The 23,325-nt window shown below is 40.9% G+C and overlaps 1 protein-coding gene across 1 annotated transcript in view; it reads left to right on the forward strand.

The window, feature by feature from the left end:
- The window catches only part of LOC122791503 (SLAM family member 5-like), a 194,566-nt gene that overhangs the window by 11,532 nt on the left and 159,709 nt on the right, over nucleotides 1-23,325 (forward strand). The window contains exon 2 of the mRNA XM_044059244.1: nucleotides 15,995-16,330. Within this exon, the coding sequence (XP_043915179.1) occupies nucleotides 15,995-16,330 (336 nt within the window). The remainder of the gene's footprint in view (nucleotides 1-15,994; nucleotides 16,331-23,325) is intronic.

Here is a 23,325-nt window from a genome sequence, read left to right on the forward strand (position 1 = left end):
TATTCCATAGTACCAGAATACAAAAGTGACTAACCCCTTTCAATCTATCTTGCTGTTTTAAAAATAGTAACTTTCCACTAAAACTTAACTTTTTAGACAGGTAAAACTTAACTTACCTACTTTCACATCTAATTCCTGTAGTGCACACTGCAGTGTTTAGGATAAACCATGTTTTTCATGTTACCTTTAAGCATCTATTGCAAGACCACCAGTTATTGGAGAGCCCACATTCTCCCTCTCAGTAGTCATCTTGGGATTAGTGCTTCTGTTTTCTCCTGGTGAGAGAAGGAGTGCAGTTACATTATTTCCTGGAGACTGCTGATCACCAGAAAGCTTAATAACTGCTTTATAGGTGACAGCTTAGAATCTGTGGTTATATTCTGATCCTGGTGAGAGTAGGAGCAGAGTGCATTGATTCCCAACTCTTGCTCTGAAACCTGCTAGAAAGCACTAGGAAGCCTTAAACTGATACAAGCACTCAACTCTCCTTGTTAATAAGGAGAAATTAATCATAGGCACTAAACATCCTATAATTGCAAAGTACCTTGCCAAGGTAAGGGAAAAAAAGCACCTAACCAAGCATAACCAAGGGTCAGCTTTCGGTGATTTCTCCTGTCCACCTGGTGAATCTGGGCATACTGGGGCAATGCAGCAATTGCCTCATCTACACAGACAACCTTTTCTTCCTACCACCCAACACTACAACCTGCGGCAGATGCACTTACATAGTCTAACTGGAAGCAAAGCTCTGTCCAGCCAAGATTGTGCTAGACAATCAAGAGTACTTAGGTTCAAAAAGGTTTTGGCGCCCTTTTTGTACTTCTCTGATGAAGCTTCTCTCTTTTGGAGTAGCGAAAACGCTTGTCTTTCCACAATAAATTTGCGTTAAGGAATATTATTTTGTGCTTTGGGCTTTGCTTTGACCAGGACCTTTTGTTGTGTCAGTTTGCTTGCTCGTTTTTAGGCGTAGACAATCAAGAAGAGAAGGTTAACACCCACACTATACCTCAAGCAACACACAGCCCTTCAAATCCCTCACCACGAGCACCCACACATAGCAACACTAATCACACATATGCAGAGGCCCTTAACATTAACCTGTCCAAGCAAAAAGGACCTCCGAAGCTGAAACGCAAACAAACACCAATCACAACCAAAGTATCACATAGCTCACAACACCAGTGTGCCACCCAACACTAGCCCCTAAGGCAAGACAATATAGGTGACTCTATAGTCAGGCACAATGATGTCCCACTCACCAGGCTGAACAAGGAGAAAATTACAGTCAGCTGCCTGTTGGGTGCCAGGATCCACCACATAATGCATGCACTCAAGTCACTCCACAACAAGTACAAATATGACTCTGTCATTGCCTATGTTGGAGTGAATGACTTGAGATGTACCTCCCTGGACTACATGAAAAGAGACATGGAAAAGCTCTTGGATCATGTGACCCAGACAGGTATGACCCTAGCCCTGAACAGCATCCTGCCTTCACCCAGAATGATACCACAGTATAAGGGCAAAATGATTGACTTCAACAATTGGCTAAGCTTCTGGTGTCATTCAAAGGAGATCCAGTATATGTCTGCCTGGGAGGACATGATCAACAAACCACGATGCTTTGCCAGAGATGGTCTGCACCTGTCACCCCTGGGATTCAGGTTACTGGCTAAGGCTCTTGCCACTCTTATAGTGCCTTTTTTAGGCAAGGCTCAAAGGACAAAACCACCACCATACCAGGTACAAGTATGCAAAATCTGAAGGTAATGCTACTCAATGCTAGAAGTCTAAACCTCAAAATGCACTCTCTCGAGGCACTCCTAAAAATGAAGAACATTGATATTTGTGCAGTAACTGAGACCTGGTTCAAGGTTCCAGAGAGCACCCCTGCAATACCAGGCTACAACTCTTACCACACTTTTCGGCCACCAAACCAGGACAGAAACACTAAAGGTGGAGGAATGTCCATATTCACCAAGGATATTCACACCTCCAGGCTAGTTGCCCAACACACTGCATCCAAAATTCTCCAGGTGTAACTAACACTAGGTAAGACTGTAATTCAAATTGTAGCTTGCTACAGATCCCCCACCATGCCCCAAGATTCTCACTGCACCTTTCTAAACATACTGGAAAATATTAAGATACAACCAAACACCCATGCTGGGTGATTTCAACTACTCTGCCTTTAACTGGGAAAACTACTCGTGTACCAACACCTTTACCCAACGATTCGTGGAATTCATAAATTCCAATGCCCTGGATCAACTAATCCATAGTCCCACCAGGGGCTCCAATATCCTGGTCCTGGTCATTACCAACATGGGAAATCGATGCTTCACACCAGTGGTCACCCCCTTGTTGGTTAGTCTGACCATAAGCTAATCACCTTTGACATCCACATCCCAGCCCCCAGTAAGGAAACACCCATAAAAAACTTCTCCAAGGCCAACTTCATGCTACTCAAGTCAGTGACAAACTTCATGACATCCATGCAGACAGGAACTGAAAGTTTGACTGCCGAATCCTACACTAAAGCACTGTACGAGCACATCCACTCATGCATGAATTGTGCCATCCCACATAGAACCAAGATGCTCTCCTCCAAAAAAAGGAAGTCAATCTGGTGGTCCCCTGTCATAAACAAACTATACAACAGAAGGAAGAAACTGTTGCAGAAAAGAGGAAAATCCCAGGATGCGAAAAACTCCCTTGCCAGCCTCAGTAAAAAGCTGAGATCCCTCATAAAATCCTCCAAAGCTAGTTACATAAATAAAATTGCCAAAGATTTCAAAAGCAATCACAAGGCATTCTACAGCTATGCCAAGAATCTAAATGGCAATGCTCAGATCTGCTCTAAGCTACAACAGAATGGCATTAAATATACTGGTCCCAAGGACATTGCCAATATCCTGGCAGATTGATTCAGAGCCAACTTCAACCCCCTCTCACCCCCTAAAGGGCCCATCACAATACCAAAAGATTGCCAAATTCCAGTAATCACAGCCACATAGGTAAAAAACGCACTCACCAAAGCTAAGAATTCAGCATCCAAGGGACCAGACGACATCCCGGACTGTGTACTACATGAACTACTAAATGAACTGGCACCTCACCTAAGCGTCATGTTTAATCATAGCCTCACCTCAGACTTTGTGCCCACTGAATGGCATACAGCTACAGTTATCCTACTCCACAAGGGGGGACCCACCTTGGATCCTGGGAACTACTGTCCCATCCATCTGACGAGCCTGATCTGCAAGGCCATGGAATGTATTATCATGGAACATATAAATAAAGACATTGGCAACCTTCAGACACAGGACCCCACCCAGTTTGGGTTTGCGAAGTGCCGATCATGTCTTCTGAACCTGATTGACTTCTTCGAATCAGTCTCCAGAGCCGTGGACAAGGGTAAGGCAGTCCACTCAGCCTGTCTGGACCTCATCAAGGCCTTTGACACCATCCTCCACTCTGGAATCATAGATACACTTACTAAGCTGGGCATAAATCCCTACACTCAATGAGTTGCCACCTGGCTTACTGACAGAACCCACACTGTAAAAGTAGCCCACTCCAAATCCATCTCCAGACAAGTGACAAGTGGAGTACCTCAGGGTTCAGTCCTGGGACCGCTCTTGTTTGCATGTACTTCTCTGAAGTACAGGCCAACACTAAGCGACTCTGGCTAACAAGGTTTGCAGATGACTGCATACTGGGAGTCATTATTGAATCCCCAAATGATGTGGATTTTCTACAAAAGGGCCTTACAGAAACAGATGCTTGGTGCCAGAGCCATGGGCTGAAGCTCAATGCCAAGAAGTGTATAGTTATCCCCTTTGAGAAAAAACATGTACCCATGAATTACCACATAGGTGGCAGTACACTAAACACTTAAAGTGTGATAAGTGACTTAGGAACACAGATGTACAGTGGGCTCACCTTCGATAACCACATCGCCTGAACAGTCAGAAAATCCTTTTATGTGGCACACATCATTACTAAGGACTTTTCATCCAGAAAAAAGAGGTCATTGTCCCACTGTACTCATCCCTCATTAGACCCATCATAGAATACAACGCCCCATTTGGTATGTACCTCACAAGACATCTGCAACAACTGGAAAGGCTGCATAAACACCTCACTAAAAGAATCACAGGCCTAAAGCAGATGCCCTATGCTGACCGACTTAAAAAACTCCAGCTATACTCTGTCATATATCATCTACTCAGAGGTGATCTCTTCTTAACATACAAGGCCATGTCAAACCCAGAGCTGTTGGACACGCTACACTTAAAGAAATCCCAATCCATTAGAGCCACACACTCCAGGGACCTAAACCTTGTCATCACAATGAGCAAAACATGCTGGAGGGATAGGTTCCTTACCCAGAGACTCCCCATACTCTGGAACAGACTGCCCATACATGTCAAGCAGAGCGTCTCCTTGGCCCTCTTCAGAAGGAACCTTGACGACTGGATGGGAGATAGGAAATTTTCCCCGGGGATCACGTCAGTTGCCCTGCTAGACAATGGTCCAGGGAAGTAAATATTGTGGGAAGAAATAGCCAGGGAATTGTTATGGCTAGGCTTGTACAGGCCCTAGGGCTGATAGCCTAGTATCAACCAATGAACTTATGAACCTATGGCCAGCAGCAATGTTTATTATCAATTTAAGACTTCCTCAGAGATAAAGACTGAGCATTTTGTATTTTGGTCTAAACCTGAACACATCAGCTCACCAGCAATTTGCCTTTTGCTCTGTAAGTAAGTTACTTAGGTATAGTATTTCTCTTATAGATGGCTAGAATATAGTCAGATGAGTCTAGCTGTTTTCTATATTTATGTCAGACTATCCTACAGTATTGGTTTCAAGTATTTTCCTGTGATCTTTGAACTCTGTAATTTCATTGTGTTGAATTGATGAGATTTGTCTTGTGTTTTTATTATTTATTATCAAATATTTTTAAACCTTTCAACTGTGGCTGTTTTCTGTAGAGATAATTTAAGCTCTAGAGTACTTGCATGTATTCGGTGATACTGTACAAAGCCACTCAATTAGCCTTAGCCATGGGTTACACTTACCATCTAGATAACAGAAACATTAACAGTGGAATTGGTCACCCTTTGCGAAGGGCCTTAATGTAGTTGATAAAAGTAGATGGTGGCGGTGATTACTACCTTATAGTCTGGGCAGAAGGGGGCTTAGCTCGCGAGCCTGTGCCAGCCTTCCCTAGGAGTGTTTGTGTGTTTGTATATGATTCAAATCTCAAAGTGTGTGTGTGTGTGTGTGTGTGTGTGTGTGTGTGTGTGTGTGTGTGTGCGTGCATGCATGCATGCACGCGTGTGTGTGTGTGTGTCAGCTACTTGGGCAGGGACACAAAGCACTGGTTGGACAGAGAGGGTACTGGAGGTTTTGGCTTGACTACTCTGTTAAGATCTGTACCATATAGCTGTGCCAGTGGGGAGTCTTATTGGGGATCTGGAGAGAAAGGGAGAAACCAGCCCCAGACTGACTGTGATCTCTGTGTGCTCTTAAGGGAAATTGTACTTTACTGTGTGTGTCATTCCCAATGTGGACACCCTTCACTGGTGCTAATGGTGAGGATAGAAGCTCCTTGATTACTGGGCCAGTGCACGGGTTTCACATGTAACATGTGAACTTTTCAGGAATGTAGTGGAGGAGAGAGATATCTAAAGAATGCATTAATGCCATAGCACAGAAAGATGAGTTAGAGAAAATTATATGTCAATAAAAAAAAGGTTTAATGTTGTCAGTGGGTGAAGATGGAGTTGAAGATCCAATCTACTATAGGTTGGTTTCCATGCTTAATGTAGATTTTAACATGCTAGTAAGAATTCATACACTGATGTTTGGTAAAATTATGTTAAAGGTGATACAAAAGGCTAAAGAAGGCTTTGTTGAGTCAACAGAATGCTGATGATTAGGGATTATTTTTTCACCTTAGCAGAGGAGATGGATAAGAGAATTCTATATGGAACAAGCAATGGGCATGTTATTACATGGAGGTAAGTTGAAGGATGTTAGATTGAATAAAGTAATGATGGAAGGATACTTCTTTATCACCATGGCTACATCCTGATGGGAAGGGTAGGGAGAATGGTGGGTGTTAAATAAAATAAAAAGATCAATACACAGGAAGTTCAGGTTCAAAAGTTTACTAGTGTACACCAGGAGGCAAAAAACGTACAAGTACAGAATTTTGTCTGACATGAAACAGGAAGTACACAATTTTTATAGTTACTTACATTCAAGTTGTGCCCACCTTACTGACGTGGTCAGTCACAGGGCATCTACATTACTTTAGCTTACAGTATTTTATTCATAAAATAATGCTGATGCTGTATATTAAAAAAAGTTTTCCTCTGGTAACAATACGGCCTTGCTCACCACCTGGTCAGGCATAATGTCTTTCTGTAAAGTTACTTCTTCAAGGTTTCAGGCTATTCCAAATACAATAACAGATTCAGTTTTCTAATACACTTCTTTGTTCCCCTGTAACACTTTCCCAACAGCTGTGTGTTATCTAGTAACACATACACAAGGCCAATTGTCCCAGCAGGAAAGAGCAGAAGATTTCATTATTTCACATATTTAATTTCCTGACCCAGCAGATAATCACTTGTGAAAAGCATAAACATTAGAACTTGCTGAGCTAGCAGCTGCCAGGGTCAGAGGCCAACTTGCAACAAGGCACACTGCAGTTTCAAAAACTTCTTGCAATTACATATGAATTCATTCTTTTTGTTATATCATTAATAGAATAAAATGCATTACATACTACTTTGCTTTTAAACTAGCACTTCACATATATTCAAATACATATTTCTCTAACAGTGGGGAAGATAAACAACGGGGGAATAGCTGGATCTATATCAGCCTTTTTACTGGTAATCCAGTAACTGTGTGGAAAATTTCAAAAGGGTCATGAGACTGTTCTTACAGGACCATGATAAATTTGGAAAGGATTCAGGATTTTGCATAGATGCAATACATATTTACTGATAATAGTGAATATGGTGGAGGGGAAGACAGAAAAATATGGGCTTACGAAGAATGATGGAATTAAATGTTTGGGGATATATGCACATGGGACATTTGACAAAAACCATACAAAACATATATAAGACCTTTTTTATGAAGATCTAAGAGATTTTCCTATAGAATAAATCTTCTTCAAGCTTTTCCTGTTAGGGGTTGCCACAGGAGAACATCAGACACAGAATGATTGGCAGTGGAGATTTACAGTGTCCAGTTGCCAGACTGGCACCCAACCTTCCACAGAAGGCACACATATGGACGGACTCACACTTAGGGACAATTTAGATTGCCCACCTGAAGCTTATCTTGGAAAGGTGAAAGGAAACCAGGGCACTAAGAATAAACCCACACAAACAGAGGGAGGACATGCAGACTCTGCACAGAACTGAACCAGAGAACCTCTTGCTGTGAGGTAACAATGTTAACCGTGGCACCACTGTGCTGCCATTTTTCTATAGAATAAAGGAAGATAATCATTGCAAAGATGATAAATCTGCACTGGATACCATAACTCAGGGATTTGCTAGTTTCAGGAATGTTGAGGTAGGAGGAAGAACAAAATATATGGCAGATTCATGTGGAGGGCAAGAGTTAATGGGGAAAAAGAATGAAAATGAGAATGTAGGATGCAGAAGGGGGATGAACTTCTATTAAATGAAATTACTCCAGTTCCTTACAAAAAGCAGTAGCTTAGTAAAGGTAAAGGGAAGAGGAAGAATGGTGAAGAAAGAGGAGGAAAGGAAACGAAAAGGAATGTGATGATTAGAAAAGTGGGCAGATTATTTCTGATACTGGCAAGTTAGGAAGAGGCATAAAATTAAATGAAAGTAAATATGATTTAAGAAAGGTCAAAAAGATAGGGAACCCAGGGCACACATTACTAAAGGATAAACTTCAGAGCATCTGGGTATCTACAAAAGTAATATGGGTTCAGAAGAAGGACTGTAGGCATATAACCATACCATAAGCCATGGCAGCTCCAGGTTCCTTTGCTTGATGGGCAGTGCTATGGCACAATAGAAAGGTAAAAGTACATGTAACACACATGAAAAAATACCAATAAAAATATAAAATACATACTAACAATTCATTGTTGAAATAAAAGACATCTTCCTTATAAAAGCACAGTAAATGCTGCAGTTGGATAACATATTTTAGAATGATTGGTAATAGGCACAACACAGAAAAACAACTAATTTGCTGTGCTCAAGGGTGTAATAAATCATGAAGGTAGTATACAACAGAAGTGGAGAATGCAATGCATGCAGACACATGTTTCAGTGTAAAGAGAAAAAATATCTGTTAATACAGTTAATTTGATTTTTGTACTGTGTTGCATTGTTAGCATACAGATAACATTGCAAATTATAAAATATTTATAAAAAAATCTAACACTTTTCACCAACATTCAAGACAAAAAAATTGTATCTTCCCACTGCATACACTGGTGAACACAAGAAATGTAGTTTAAATGACCACTAAAAGGTCTTTGAAGTTGTAGCCACAACAGTCAGTTAACAGCTCCTGGATTACAATAATAGCTTTAACACTTCAGGTTCAGCACAAGGGATGGGTTAAACAAAGAGAACTCCAGGCTACCATGACAATACAAAATGATTTTCGTAAGACAAAACCACTTCTTCAGACCAACAAACTACATAAAAAACAAGCATTTAAAATAAAAACAAGCCAATCAAAATACAGAATAAAATCACATGTTGCAAAAGATTAACATTCACTTCAGAAAGGAAGCATCATTGCACCACCAATAAAAATATTTATACAGATCAAGCCTCTTAAAATAACTGGCTAGTTGTTGTACTTCCATCCAATCATTAAAGGGTATAACTCGCCTATCACATCTACCCTCAGGCATGGTTAAGTGCTTTCCTACAGGGAGAGCAAAGAACACCAATTACTTATTCATACAGGGCAAGCCCCTTAAACCTAGTATATGATTGGGTCAACATTTCACAATCATAATACAGATCATTCTGACTACTTACACAATAGATAAAACATCAGATCACATAAAAAACATTTAAACAATAATTTCAACTGAACCAAATAAAGATTGGGGCCAAATTCATGTCAAGCATTGAGTATTTACTTCAAAGGCCAACTATCATTACATCACTAATGAAAATGCTTATATTAGCCAAGCCTCTCAGAATAACTAACTAATTGGTGTAGTCCCCTCCAGTCATAAATTAATGTAGCTTGCCTATCAGGTCTATCCTAAGGAATGATTAAACATACTCCCTCAAATGAAAGAATGATAAAACAAAACCTATAGCTACATTAAAATAAGATGAGCCCCTCAACCCTGTTAACTGACCAAATCATCATCTCATGATCATAAAACAGATTGTGTCACCTAAACATCCGTAAAAGGACACAGCCAGATATAAATTCTAATCTATGAACTAGGCCTATAAATCCTATTAAAAAATAATATACCTTATCTAATACAAAAATGATGCATCTGAATAAGGCCAAGCTAATATGCTAGTGTCTCAAAAAGCATATTTGTATAATGGGCATAAGTCAACACCTCACGATCACAGAACAGATCGTAGCACCCAAAAATCACAAAAAGACATACCCTGGGATTCATGAAGCCTGCACCAGGCGCCAGAGTGGCATCGGCAATCTAGTTCCAAATATGACCTCCAAGCGATTCAGGTGCAAGCTGTTTCCACGTGCACTACCAGTGTACGCCAGAGCTGTGCAGCTCCCGGCGCATGTATGCTAATTACCCCATGCGCAGCAGTGTAGCATGTAAAATGAAGGTATATAGTGATTCATGAAGTGGTGCAGGCGTAGCGTAAGCATGTAGAAATGTAAACCAAAAAAAAACGGTTTACATTTTGTCAAACATAAAAGTGGAGCCATGAAAGTCGACCAAACTTACGTATTATAATGTTAATATATGCCAGTGGCTAAATATATAGCCAATGGCATAAAACAACATGCACAACACATAAAAAATAACATTTAATGTCATGGCCACACTAACGCAAAGTAAAACCGCAGTGCATCTGTGCGCAAACAGGATCACAAGGAAATTATATTTAGATGTCATAAAACTGCAATGTAACACAATTCATGATATCCCCATAATAGTCAATGGCACGCATGCTACACCACAACCATGGTGCAAGGGTTGCTAAGGGTCTGTGATAGTTTTCCGTGTGGTAACTAGGAATTAGCAGTCAATGCCATGCAAATGAGTCAAGTAATACTGAATTGCAAATGCACCGCCGGCATAAGGATGTACCACACGGCGTAGCAGTACAACACAGAGGAGTGGCCTAGAGGTAAACATGACATCAAGAGAGGGGCGCGCCACCGTAGCTGTAAGCACATTGGATCATTGCTAATCCATGTTGCATGTTGCTAAGCAAAGCCGCAGGATAGGGGTGTAGAAGTAGCCATAGCTTTGCTTAGCTGAGAGCACAGAAGGTAACCAAAAGTTCATGTGAACGTGGATGAAAACGTGCACGAAACCCAGTAAATGGCTGTGCGCAGTGCGCACCACAGCTTAAACAGGAAGGATATGGGAAGACAATAAGGAAATGCTGCAGCATGGTAATTGGAGTACAAATGAGTAATTACACCTAGAAACTCGCAGTGGGCCATACACTACAGCTAACAAGGCTGCTAGCAGCTACCTGCAGAACAGGAAAGGGGAGGTGCTGTACATCAAAGAAAAGAGAACTGTCACAGCAGAACAAAGCAAACCTGCAGTAGATCAGCTACATAACACATTTCCCAACACAGTCCTGGGTTGTGAAAGTACAAAACAAGAAAGCCGGCAGCTGGATGCATGCCTGACAATGGGAGGGAAATCAGGATGAAAATTGAAGTAAAGGGTAATAGATGAATCATGGCAGCCAAGTGTAAGTCAACACCAAAGACCCCAAATAGCAGTATGTGCTGTAAAACCAATAATTAAGATACCCTGCTGCTAGCATAGCACAAACACACCCAATTACATCAGCATCATCCATTGCACAATAGTATAAGGTGTGAAAGCCCCACACACACACTTGTGTATTCCCAGACACTCTGCACCATTGGTGTGTACAGACGGGGAACTTTTAATATGTACATGTTAGGGGCCGCCATAGCTTTGATTCACCAGCATGTGTTGGAGACTGATGGTCGTGTGGAGGATGATGCTGACAACCATCTCAGGCACTGGAGGAGGAGAAGAGTGTTCAGACCCAGGGTAACCTACCAGGGGCTACATGATCTGGAGATAGTAGAGCATTACAGGGTGGACAGGGACTTCATACAGCAACTTGTTGAGCTGTGCCAGCCACGTCTCAGAGCCAGAAGTAACAGAAGGGAACCCATCCCAGTGGACACAAAGGTATGTGTATCCTTGAGAATACTAGCACACAGGTACCTTCCAAAGGCCAACTGGGGATATCATGGGGATCTCACAGGCATCAGCATCCAGGGTACTCCACCAGTTCCTGGATGCCATGTTACCACATGCCAATGAGCACATATACTTCCCCCGAATGCAGGAGGAGTTGGCCAGCAATATGCGTCTCTTCCACCGTGTGGCAGACTACCTCGAGGTACTGGGTGCAATAGACTACACGCACATGCACATCAAGTCACCACCCAGTGAGCAAGGTAGGTACTACATAAACCACAAGGGATTCCCCTCCATCAACTGCCAGGTTGTGTGCAATGCCCAGGGCATTATCATGGATGTGTGTGTGCTGGCAGCCCAGGAAGCTATCACGACTCCCACATCTGGCATGCCTCACAGCTGTATCAGGTATTTGCCAGGGGGGACATCCCATATGGCCACCTCGTGGGGGATGCTGGCTATGCACTGGAACCGTGGATGATGACTCCCATCAGAAATGCATACACAGTCATGCAAGAACGCCATAATGAGGCACATGCAGAAACCAGAATCATCATAGCACACGTGTTTGGGATGCTGAAATCATGGTTCCGTTGCTTGGCTATATCTGGTGGAGCCTTGCAGTATTCTCCAGGAATGTATGCCCACATCTTCATAGTATGTGTCATGCTACACAAAACAGCTGCAACAGGGACAGAATGGTGAAGGCCCTCACAGCCCACCACTATTGCCAAGGGACCCACAGGCACGGAGGGACTCAGACCATGAACACCTGTGCTAGCCCCAGTAAGCAGACGGAAGCATACCCAGTATACCCATGCCTTGGCAAAGAGGGAACATATAGCACACACTGACAGTGTAGGCACTCATGGACTGACACACTTCTCCACCTACACACACAGCAAACATGGATGGCACACACACATGACCATCTGTAAATTGTCATGTATAGATGGTCTACTGTGTGCATCCTACATAGGTAGCCCTCAACTATTGTACACACAACTGCCATTGGCACAAGGTAAGTCAATACCTGAACAGTAAATTAAGCTATCAGCATGTGTCCATACTGTATGTATAGGTTCATAGATACATAGGTAGGTACATGCCCAACTGCCGAGGCCACTCATAAACATAGGCAAAACGTGTCTGCTGTCACCACCCTATCGATTAACTAACTGTCCCTCTGTGGAGCAGAGCCAGTTGTGGGATCCATGGGGTGTAGCCACTATTCCCCACCCACTCTGCAAGGATTCCCTGGAGTGTTAGTGAGGGGTTTTGTATAATGTAATCAGGAATGTAGTTCCAAATAATGGGGAGTATCCCTGGCAGGAATCTTCACAGATGTTTACATGTTACATAGTATACCTTAAACACAGCTTGCATATATAGGTAGTTCTCCACAGAATAATAAACATGTGGAACACAGCCACTGAAAAGTGCGTTAATCACCCTTGCACTACCAGTGCCTGCTCTGAGAGGTAAGATATCACTGCCAGGATTAGAACACGCAACCATGTACACATTCATCACAATAACATACCACTAAGCTACCTGAGATGTACAAAATGGCAGTCGTGTATACTAACAGGATAAAACACAAAAGGTAGGAATGTGTTGAAATAGGACAAACCGGCATGTACCCAATGAAAGGTGTTTGTTTTTTATATATATATATATATATATATATATATATATATATATATATATATATATATATATACACATCATATATAGGTTCATAGGTTCATAGGTTGGTACTGGGCTATCTGCCCGAAGGCATATATTAGCCCAGCCATATTGTGCGGTATTCACCGCCCCTTTAGTAGTTCCCTAGACCCTTGTACTAGCAGCTGGTACCCTTGGCCCCTATCTGGTAGTGCTGTTGGTGTGATCCCCGGTGTGAACTTTCTGTTACCCATCCACTCATCAAGGTTCCTCTTGAAGAGTGATAGTGAGGGGCTCTGTCTTATGTAGATCGGGACCTTGTTCCATAGTAAGGGAAGTCTCTGCGAAGGGAATCTATCTCTCCAGCATGTTCTATTCATTGTTGTGTTGAGGTTTATATCCCTAGAGCGTGTAGCTCGAGTAGATTTGGTTTTGCTAAGATGGAGCATGTTCAACAATTCTGGGTTGAACATGGCTCTGTACGTTAGACAGAGATCGCCTCTGAGAAAGCGGTATGCAACAGAGAACAGTCTTAGCTTTTTCAATCATGCTGCATAGGGCAACTGTTTGAGGCCAGTAATCCTCTTGGTTAGGTATAAATATATATATATATATATATATATATATATATATATATATGTATAGAGAGAGAGGGAGAGAGAGAGAGAGAGAGATATATGTCGATATATGGGGATATACATATATATGTAGATATATAGATAGGTTAACAATCAATTACTGAGATTGCAGTGCAGCATAAGGGGGGTGCTGCTTCCCTGAGTGTGCTGCTCTTCAGATGAGATCTTAAACCAAGATCCCACCTGCCTGAGTTGGTAGTAGCTCATGTGGATATAAAAGGTCCCACTGTACCTACTGTAGGGGAATTTCTCTGATGGTCTGGCCAAATTTCCCCAAGCAAAATAAATACCACCCCCCCCCCCAAAAAAAAAAAAAAAAAAGAGGCTGCTAGCCTTATGGGACTAACTCAGTCAACAAAAAGATAAATAAAAAATGCAATTAGAGCTCATTAGAGCAGACTGTGGTGGGGAAGGGGGTCATATAAAGTACAGTAATGGTATGAAAAGGGGGTGGAAAAAAGGAAGTGCCTGAATGAGAGGGGCAAGAATACAGAAGGAAGATTTATATCAATGATATGCAATATTAAGTGTATATAATGAGTCGGTAGCTATCTTATTATTACACTTAATGGTGAGAAGATGTCTCAGGACATGTATATGCATGTATTATTGCTGTGATAGGATTAAGAACTGGAAAAATAAATAAAATTCATATACTTGGCTATCACTGTAATGGCTGAAAACAGAAGAGGATCTTTTCCTAAATGATTTCACATAATTGAGTAAGGCTAGTAGGCAGGATATCTTGTACCAAAGCACTTAGCAGTTCATAAAGACTAGTACACAATGGGGCAAGATCTTTCATGTGTGCACGTGTTCCATGGCATACACACTGTATAGTATTCACATAATCCTCATGATAATCACCCACGACTGAACTGTACATGGTTAAAAAAAGGCAGACCGCCAAAGTATGAACTGGTCCTAGTGGAGTGATAGGGTTGCCACCTTTTCAAATGCCCAAAGTGGAACATTTTTTGTAGAAACATGAAATTCTGCAGGGCAAAACATACCCATGATCAGTGCAAAAGACAAAACTTCACTTTTTTGCCCAAATAAAAGCTTATTCTTGTAGCATTTGAGTTGTTTATGCTATTTCATATAACATTTAGGTGTTTCAGATGTAAAAAAAATGTTTTATGTAACTATTAAAGAAAACTTTGGAAATATTTTTGTCCTAAAAATCTCAGGACATATGCAATTTTTAAGTTTTTTTTCGCAGGACATGACTGCCCAAAGAGGGACTGTCCCTCGCAAAGAGGGACGGGTGGTGACCCTACCTTGGGAGTAAGTTATGGGTGTCCAGCTGTATATAAATGGATGATGTATCATTTGTGAGTGCAGCCATCCCTTTTCCCCTGCTGATATCTGGCTTAGAACACAGAACTGAGTAGTATATCAGCACTGCTGTACAAAATAATAAAATAGCCATTTCCAATGCACAGCAGAGAAAGGCCTCCTGGTAATGGACTAACATATGGTGCAGGCAAACCTGCCCCCCTCCCCCCACAGTGACACTCCTAAGTTCCTGCAAACAGAGCCTTATTCAGCACAAGATTTCCTCATTAGCATATTGTAGTAAAGCTCCCAGTCTGGCTGTAATGGCTAATGACTTTGATATCTTCCATGCATAATGACAGAGTACAAAGTAGCAGGAGACACCTATGTGCTAAAGTAAGCTTTAGTATGTAGGTTTTCTATGCTCTGCTGTATTGTGATGTCATGATAGACAGCTCAGTACAACAGCTGTTGGGCTGCTGATGGAAGCAGAAAAGTTTGGATACCAGCATTACATACAGTACTCTGTACAATGTAATCCTGTAGCATTTTGTGAAAAATAAGGGTCTGAGGTACATTGTAATTAGGAGTCATGATCTGTGTCTGTGAACCACACTTGTGAGTGGAGGTGTTATTAGGCGTAGTGCACAGATGGATTAACCCCCTTTGTGCACTATGCTAGAGTCAGTCAGCAGATAATTTAATATGCATTCTTGCAGTCACTGACAGAAATCCACACTGGTTACTCCAGACTGCCTGCCTCATTATTCAGAAAGTTTTATTTTTGTCCAGTTTGCACTAATGTTATTATAACTGCTAGGGTAACATATTGTGAATGACCTGTATTCTATGATTTATTATTGTACATGTTTTTTACATTCATGGTTCTCATATCTCATTATTCCAGTGTATCATTTTTAACACAATATTTTTGAACTGTAATTTAACATTTCAGAGATCAGCGTCTTGGGTATCTCAGAAGTAGGAAATGAAACACTTTATGCAGCACTGAATGAATCTGTCACAATAGAATGGAAAATAGAAGATCAAGCAAACCTAACAAAAAAGATATGGATTTGGTCTAAGACTTCAGTTACATTAGTAGAAATGGATAAAAAAGGAGAGATCACTCCCAATTTTGTAAAGCACTTCAAAGACAGACTACAGATGAATAAAAATGGGTCCTTAACAATCTGTGGGCTGTTATACACCGATTCTGGGAGATATGAGCAACGCATGAGATTCTCTGATAAGGAAGAGCAAGTATACTTGTTGGACCTCATCATCGTTGGTAAGTAGACGTGTTTAATATATTTAAAGATAAAGATGTAACTAAATGAACAAAATGTATTGCTTTTGTTTGTTTATCAGGAAAGGACTGCTGTAGGCAATGTTTAACAGCACCAGGCAACATTCATCGTCCTCTTAAAAATGAAGTAGAAAATATCACAGTTGCAATATAATACTTGTCCCATCCTGAAAAATTAAAATTAATATTCTAATGACACACTCAAATTCAGAAACAAACCACTAAAGGCAAGAGTTTTCTATACTGGCAGTGTTCATTATTTAAGCAATAACCACGCCTGGGTGTGGGTAATGTTGGATTTACCCATGGTTGGCATGGTTTGGTCATGAGGGTGGTGTGGCCAAACAAAGACAACCATGGGTAAATCCAGCATTACCCACATCCAGAAGTGGGTTATTGCTATTATATAATGACATTATTTAAGAAAAAAATACTTAGTTTTCTTAAATAATGGCATTGTATAATGCCTCCTTGCTGCCCTTCCGCAGCTGTCCAGTATTCTGCGGCAGTTCTGATGTACTGCACATGCATATACTTATGCAGTACATCAGAGCTGTGGGTGGAAGCAACGGAGAAAGCAAGATCTCCGTTGCCTTTTAGAAAGTGCCTCGCTATGTTAAAGGAGTTTAACATAGCGAGACAGCTTTAAAAAAAGCAATGGAACTCTCGTTGCTTTTTTTAAAGCTGTCTCGCTATGTTAAACTCCTTTAACATGACGAGGCACTTTCTAAAAAGTAACGGAGATCTTGCTTTCTCCGTTGCTGTAAGAAAAATAAAAGACTTATACTAATGGAAAAAGTCTGGGTGACCGGACCTTTTTCTATTAGTATAAGTCTGATTTACAACGTGCACGCTGACCAATCAGCATGCACGTTTTGGAATATTAATGGGAGGGATCGTTGTATAAATTCTACATAATGCACGTAGCATTGGAAAGTCTGTAACAGTTGCTTTGTTTTTTACTAATATGTCTTATAATGGACACTGGTAATGACACAGCACTATCTAATTCTCATAAGCTGATACTCTCAATAGCATTAACTCTCTAGTTTTGGATGCGGGGATAAAAGTACTCTGACCTGGTGCAGGGACTCATCAAATTCTTAGTAGAACAGGAGCAAGCATTGAGGAGTGTTCGCATGTTGCCACAGAGAGATAAACCAAAGCGTTTACTTAAAGCATGTTGGGTAAATTTGACATGTCAGCATGTTCCAGGAATTAAAGGAGACACATTCATGGAAATGAATATAAGAGTAAGCGTCTTTTTCCTAAGAGTTCAGATTAACTATGACTTACTGAACAAGAAGTAGGAAGACATAATACATATATATTTTGTGAAAGTTTGTACAAATTCCATTTGGAGGAGTAAAACAAGGACCAGTAAAAAGAATACTTTTTGGAAACGTGTACATCAGCTCAAATTACTTATGAATCAAAACAAATAATTTATACCAAGGTTCCAAAACAAATTTAAGATTGTTTATTGACTTGTCATTGTGCACACACATATTATCCCTCAGATTCCCTAATAATTTAGGACTGAATAAAATGTAAAAACAATCAATCTTGTATTTATTATTATAAAGATGGCATTATGTATATCCCAGGTAATTCTGAGATTGCCCATTTAAAAAGAATGTTCCCTTTATTCATCTCCCTTTCCATTAAAAAAATGCCCTCTGTCTCCATCAGGCTACTTATTTTATATCCCTGAACTGCTCAGACTGCATGGTCTTGTTTTTCATTTTCTTTTGAAGATGCCTCACACTTGGACTCCATGATTTCTGAGGAGGTACTTAGAGGTTTCTATCCCAAGACTGCTACAACTAACACATTTACCACAGCACCTAAAACACATAGAAACCCCCATGTCTCACCTACCAAGCCCTTAAGGTGTAACACTCAAAAAACACATTTTCTTGTCATTGGAGACTCAACAGTAAGACACATGGATGTCCCACTCACCAGGTTAAACAAGGAGAAAGAAATGGTCAGCTGCCTGTCAGATCAAGCATGCACTCAGGTCTGTCAGCAACAAGTACCGTTATGACTCTGTCATAGTTCATGTTGCACTGAGCGACCTGAGACAATCCTTCACTGTGCTATATGAAGAGAGACATGGTTGAGTTAGCTGAGAATGTGTCCCAGGCAGATATTTCTCTATTCTTGAGCAGCATATTGCCCTCACCTAGACTGATGCCACAGTGTAAACAGAAAATGATTGATTTTAATAATTTGCTTAGTTTTTGGTGTCATTTAAAGGGGACCAGTTTCTGCTAGCCTGGGAGGACATGCTCAATAAACCTCACTGCTTTGCACTGGTAGAGGTTTTAGTAGACTCTAGAAGAGAAGCTGTCATTAAAAAATGAATAATTAGTAGAGCATATGTAAATATTGCATGATAAATATAAGGATCAATTAGAGGAGGATAGAAAGGATTGGGAAGACAGACTGGATAAGCAATTCAATAAGAAACAATGATAGGGTATATGTATATCTCCTAAATATGCAACAAAATCTAGAAGATTTAGGATTTTTGCTTAGAAATCTTTACATAGATATTTTTATACCCTAAGTACACTCCACATAATTTTTCCTCAGACAGCAAATGTTGGAGGGGTGATGGCAAGAAAGGTACTTTGGAACATATTTTGTGGAAGTTCAGTGGGTTTGTGGACTTCCAGGATTCCCTGCAGGATGCGCTGTCAGAGATGCTGGGTGGGTGAATTGGTCTGATGAAGGAGATGATTTTTCTGAGGTATGATGCAGAATTGGAATCACCTTGCCATAGTAAGGCCTTGTTGTATCTAATTATGGTGGCTGCCAAAAAAGCAATTACTAGAAAATGGATATCAAAATCTAAACCAACTATATTAGAAGTAGTGGATATAGTAACAGATATAAAATTACTGGAAATGAGATCTTTAGAAAACAGTAGGAGCAAATTGCATGGGAAAAAAATGGGAACTGTGGGAATTATACATACAAGGGAGGAACGAGGTTTAATGGAAGGCAAGACTTAAATGTGCTATATAATGTTTGACTTAAATAATTGGGTAGATTATAAGGGATGTATAATATTTGCAACTGGGAGTCTGTCAGTATGGTTTGTGATGTAAAATGCTTGCAACTAGGATTGTGTTGGTGTGGTTCATTTTCAATTATATAAATGTATGATTGCTTATGGTATAAGTGATTGTTTAATAGACATGTTTCTTGTTAAAAAAAAGGGGGGGGAAGGAATTTAATAATTTATATAATGTTGCTTAGGTTCATACCTCTCAACTGTACAGACTTTTGCAGAATGTCTAGATTTTTGTCTCATATATTTGGTCCATTTTTCATAAAATTGTGGTTTTTTAGCCAACTAGTGGCAAATCATTAAAGATTTAAGTTAGAAAATAATGATAGGCATTTGAGTTTCAGGCCTTATACCCTTCTGAAAATTTATGCTAATGCAAAACCTGTTATTCTATCAACTTTCTAAGTTTCTAAGAGCAATATTTAAAAACTGTTCCTATTTTTGGGCATTTGTCCCACTTTTATTTATGACCAAATGTCTTGTTCTTAGAGGTTGAGTGGTATGCTTAGGTCATATGATATATAGCAGTATATGTGAAGTATAATGTTTGTTAACCTTAAGTTAATACAATTTGATTACTTTGGTATAAATGTAAATTTGCCTATTTCACAAGTGATAATTCAATAAAGGTGTACAGAAAAAAAACTCACTGCTTTGCCAGAGAAGGTTTTCACTTGGCACCACTAAGCTTCCTACTGCTAGCAAAGGATCTTGCCTCCCCCATAGTTCCTTTTTAGGCAAGGTGTCAAAAACAAACTTGCAGACATGAAAATTGTCAGTCATAACAAGATAAGGGTTATGCTACTAAACGCTAGGAGCTTAAAGCAAAGTCTGCACCTTCTGGAAGCACTTGTATCACTCGAGTTGTGAAGGCTGCCAGCCTATTCAGAAAGAATTTTATAGATAATTCTATCATTGGCAGCCTAGCCAGATAGGATTTTATACATAAATCTGTCATTCGTAAATATGAATGTAAACTACAGGCTTGTTGTCTTAAAAGTAAAGAAATACTGTTACATGTGGAAAGCACAGTTATGTACACTTACCATAAATGTAGATGTTCGAGTGTATTCTCTGTTGCAGTCCTTACAAAATGGGTTTTCTGACTTCCGGTATCCCACACTCGGCCAGAATACCAAAGCCTTTGTATATGATGACGGCTGCCTTTGGCCATAAACCTGAAAGGCAGCCGATGCCATTTCCTCAGTTTTTCTTGCCATAACTGTCAGGAGCCCCCAAGAAGGCTTGACCAGGAAAAGAAAATCCCAGGAAATATACCATCCACAAAATAAACAGATAGTCTGTGCCATAGGAAAAAAGGGGGATGGAGGGGGGGAAACCAGGACTGCAACAGTGAATACACTAGAACATCTACATTTATGGTAAGTGTACGCAACTGTACTATGTTCGTCGTGTTTCACTGTTGCAGTCCTTACAAAGTGGGTTGATTCCCAAAGCCCAAAGAAAAAAGGGAGGAGGAATTCCCAATGTTTAAGGGTTGGTATGGATGTCCAGCAACACTGCAGTGGCAAAACCAGCCATGGATTTAGAAAACAAAGGTAAATTGTAATGCTTTGTAAAAGTGTGAAAAGAAGTCCAAGTAGCTGCTTCCAGGATGTCCTTAGTAGGTACACCTCTCAAAAAAGCTGCTGAGGTGGAAGTTGCTCTAGTAGAATGGGTCCTGATACTCTGAGGAGGAACCTTGCCTTGCTGCAAGTAACAAAAGTGAATACAATGGGCAATCCATTTAGAAATTGTCTGTTTAGAAATAGCTTTGCCCTGAGCTGCAGATGCAAAACTGACCAACAACTGGTCAGACTTCTGAAAGGTTTTAGTCGTGTCCAGATAAAATCAAAGTTGTCTATGCATATCAAGGGAGTGCAGAAGTCTTTCTCCTCTCTTCTGAGGTTTAGGAAAAAAGGTAGGCAGGTGGATAGATTGATTAAGAGTCAAGCTAGAAATCACCTTAGGCATAAAGGAAGGATTGGTTCGAATGGAAACCCTATCCGCATGGAAGATGTTAAAAGGCTCTACTGCCATTAAGGCCTGCAGCTCAGAAACTCTTCTAGCTGAAGTAATGGCCAAGAGAAAAGCAGTTTTCCAGGAAAGAAACTTTAAATCTGTTGAGGCAGCTGGTTCAAAAGGAGGCAGAGTAAGTTTCTCAAGCGCAAAATTAAGATCCCAAGCAGGAGTAGGTGCCCTTCTGGGATGTTTTAAATTGCTAACCCCCCATTAGGAACTGCTTCATCAAAGGATGTGAGAAGATGGGTTACTCAAAGGAAAAATAAGCAGAAATTGCTGCGGTATGAATCTTGATTGAAGAAAAGGAAAGCCCCCCCTTTAAGCAAGCCTGCCAGGTAATCAAGAATAAGAGGAAGAGATGGTTGAGAAGAGTCTTCCCCTCTAGCTTGCATCCAAATATAGAATCTTTTCCATTTATCTGTATAAGATTTCCTAGTGCTAGGCCACCTGGCCTCACAAAGAAGCTCAACCACCTGTTGAGATAGATTTAGACTATGAGCCAGGCCGCCAAATGCAGAGTCTGAAGATAAGGATGTAGAAATTTTCCTTCTTCCTGAACCAGGAGATCTGGTATCAGGGGAAGATGCCAAGGCTGAGACTGGGTGAGACTGCGAAGCAGTGGATACAAATGATGTTTGGGCCAGTCTGGAGCTATGATAATGGCCTTTGGTTTTTTGTCCCTCATCTTCAACAGCACTCTGGGAAGAAAAGGCAGAGGAGGGAAGGCATAAATTGCAAGCTGTGTCCAGGGGAAGGACAGAGCATCCACTCTCCAGGCTTTGTCGTGATGTTCCCTCATGCAAAATATTGGAAGACGATGGTTGTTCGGAGATGAGAAGAGATCCACCTAGGGAGAACCCCACTGCTGAATGATGCGATAGAAGATGGTCTTGTTCAGTTGCCACTCATGAGGATCCAGGACCTGCCTGCTCAACCGATCTGCCAAGGTGTTGAGTCTGCCTAGAAGAAACTGAGCTATCAGATGTATGCCCATGGAGGCTGCTATGGACCATAGAATCATGCTTTGCCTGCACAGGGGGTAAGAGTGAGTCCCTCCCTGCTTGTTTATGTACCACATGACTATGGTGTTGTCTGTCCTGACTAGAACAGTTCCAGGAGAAAGAAGATGCTTGAAAGCCAGCAAGGCCTGCTGGACTGCTATCAGTTCTTTCAGATTTATATGCAGGTGAATCTGTTGGTTGCTCCAGGTCCCCTGTACGCATCTGCCATTTAGATGCGCTCCCCAAGCGTAGTCTGAGGCATCTGTGGTGAGAGTCATGATTGCAGGAGGTGGTTGAAAAGGCAGACCTTTGTTCTGTGAACAAGCTGTCACCCACCAAAGAAACTCTGTCTGCAGACAGGGAATCAGAGGCAGTATCAATTCTAAATCCTGTATGTGTGTTAACACCAAAGGTACTTGAGGTACCATTGTATTTTCCTCATATGCAGTTTGGCATATAGACTCATCAGAATACATGAAGCCATGAATCCCAGGGCTTGCAGGAATTGCCTTGCAGAGAGCTGGGTCATGCTTGCCAAATCCGTGAAGTAAGTTGAAAGCTGCATTTGTTTCTCTTGAGGGAGGAATACCATCTGGGCAGCTGTATTCAGACTCGCTCCCAGGAATACAATCTCCCTTGTGGGTACCATTCTTGACTTCCTTTCATTAGTAACTGTATTTAGAGCACAACCTAGAGCTGTTTACTGAATTTCCTGTTTGCACTTATTTTTAAAATCGTTTTTTTCTCAAAACTTGCATTTTATCTGTCTTTGGCCTAGCACTCTTGTGTGGGGTCATTTACTGCACTGTTATAACTTGTTGATACTTGTTAACCTCTGCTATCTCTGAAAAAACAAAAAAACAAAAAAAAAT

This window comes from Protopterus annectens, chromosome 17.part0 (genome assembly GCF_019279795.1).
Source record: "Protopterus annectens isolate FY-2018-M chromosome 17.part0, PAN1.0, whole genome shotgun sequence".
NCBI lineage: Eukaryota > Metazoa > Chordata > Ceratodontiformes > Protopteridae > Protopterus > Protopterus annectens.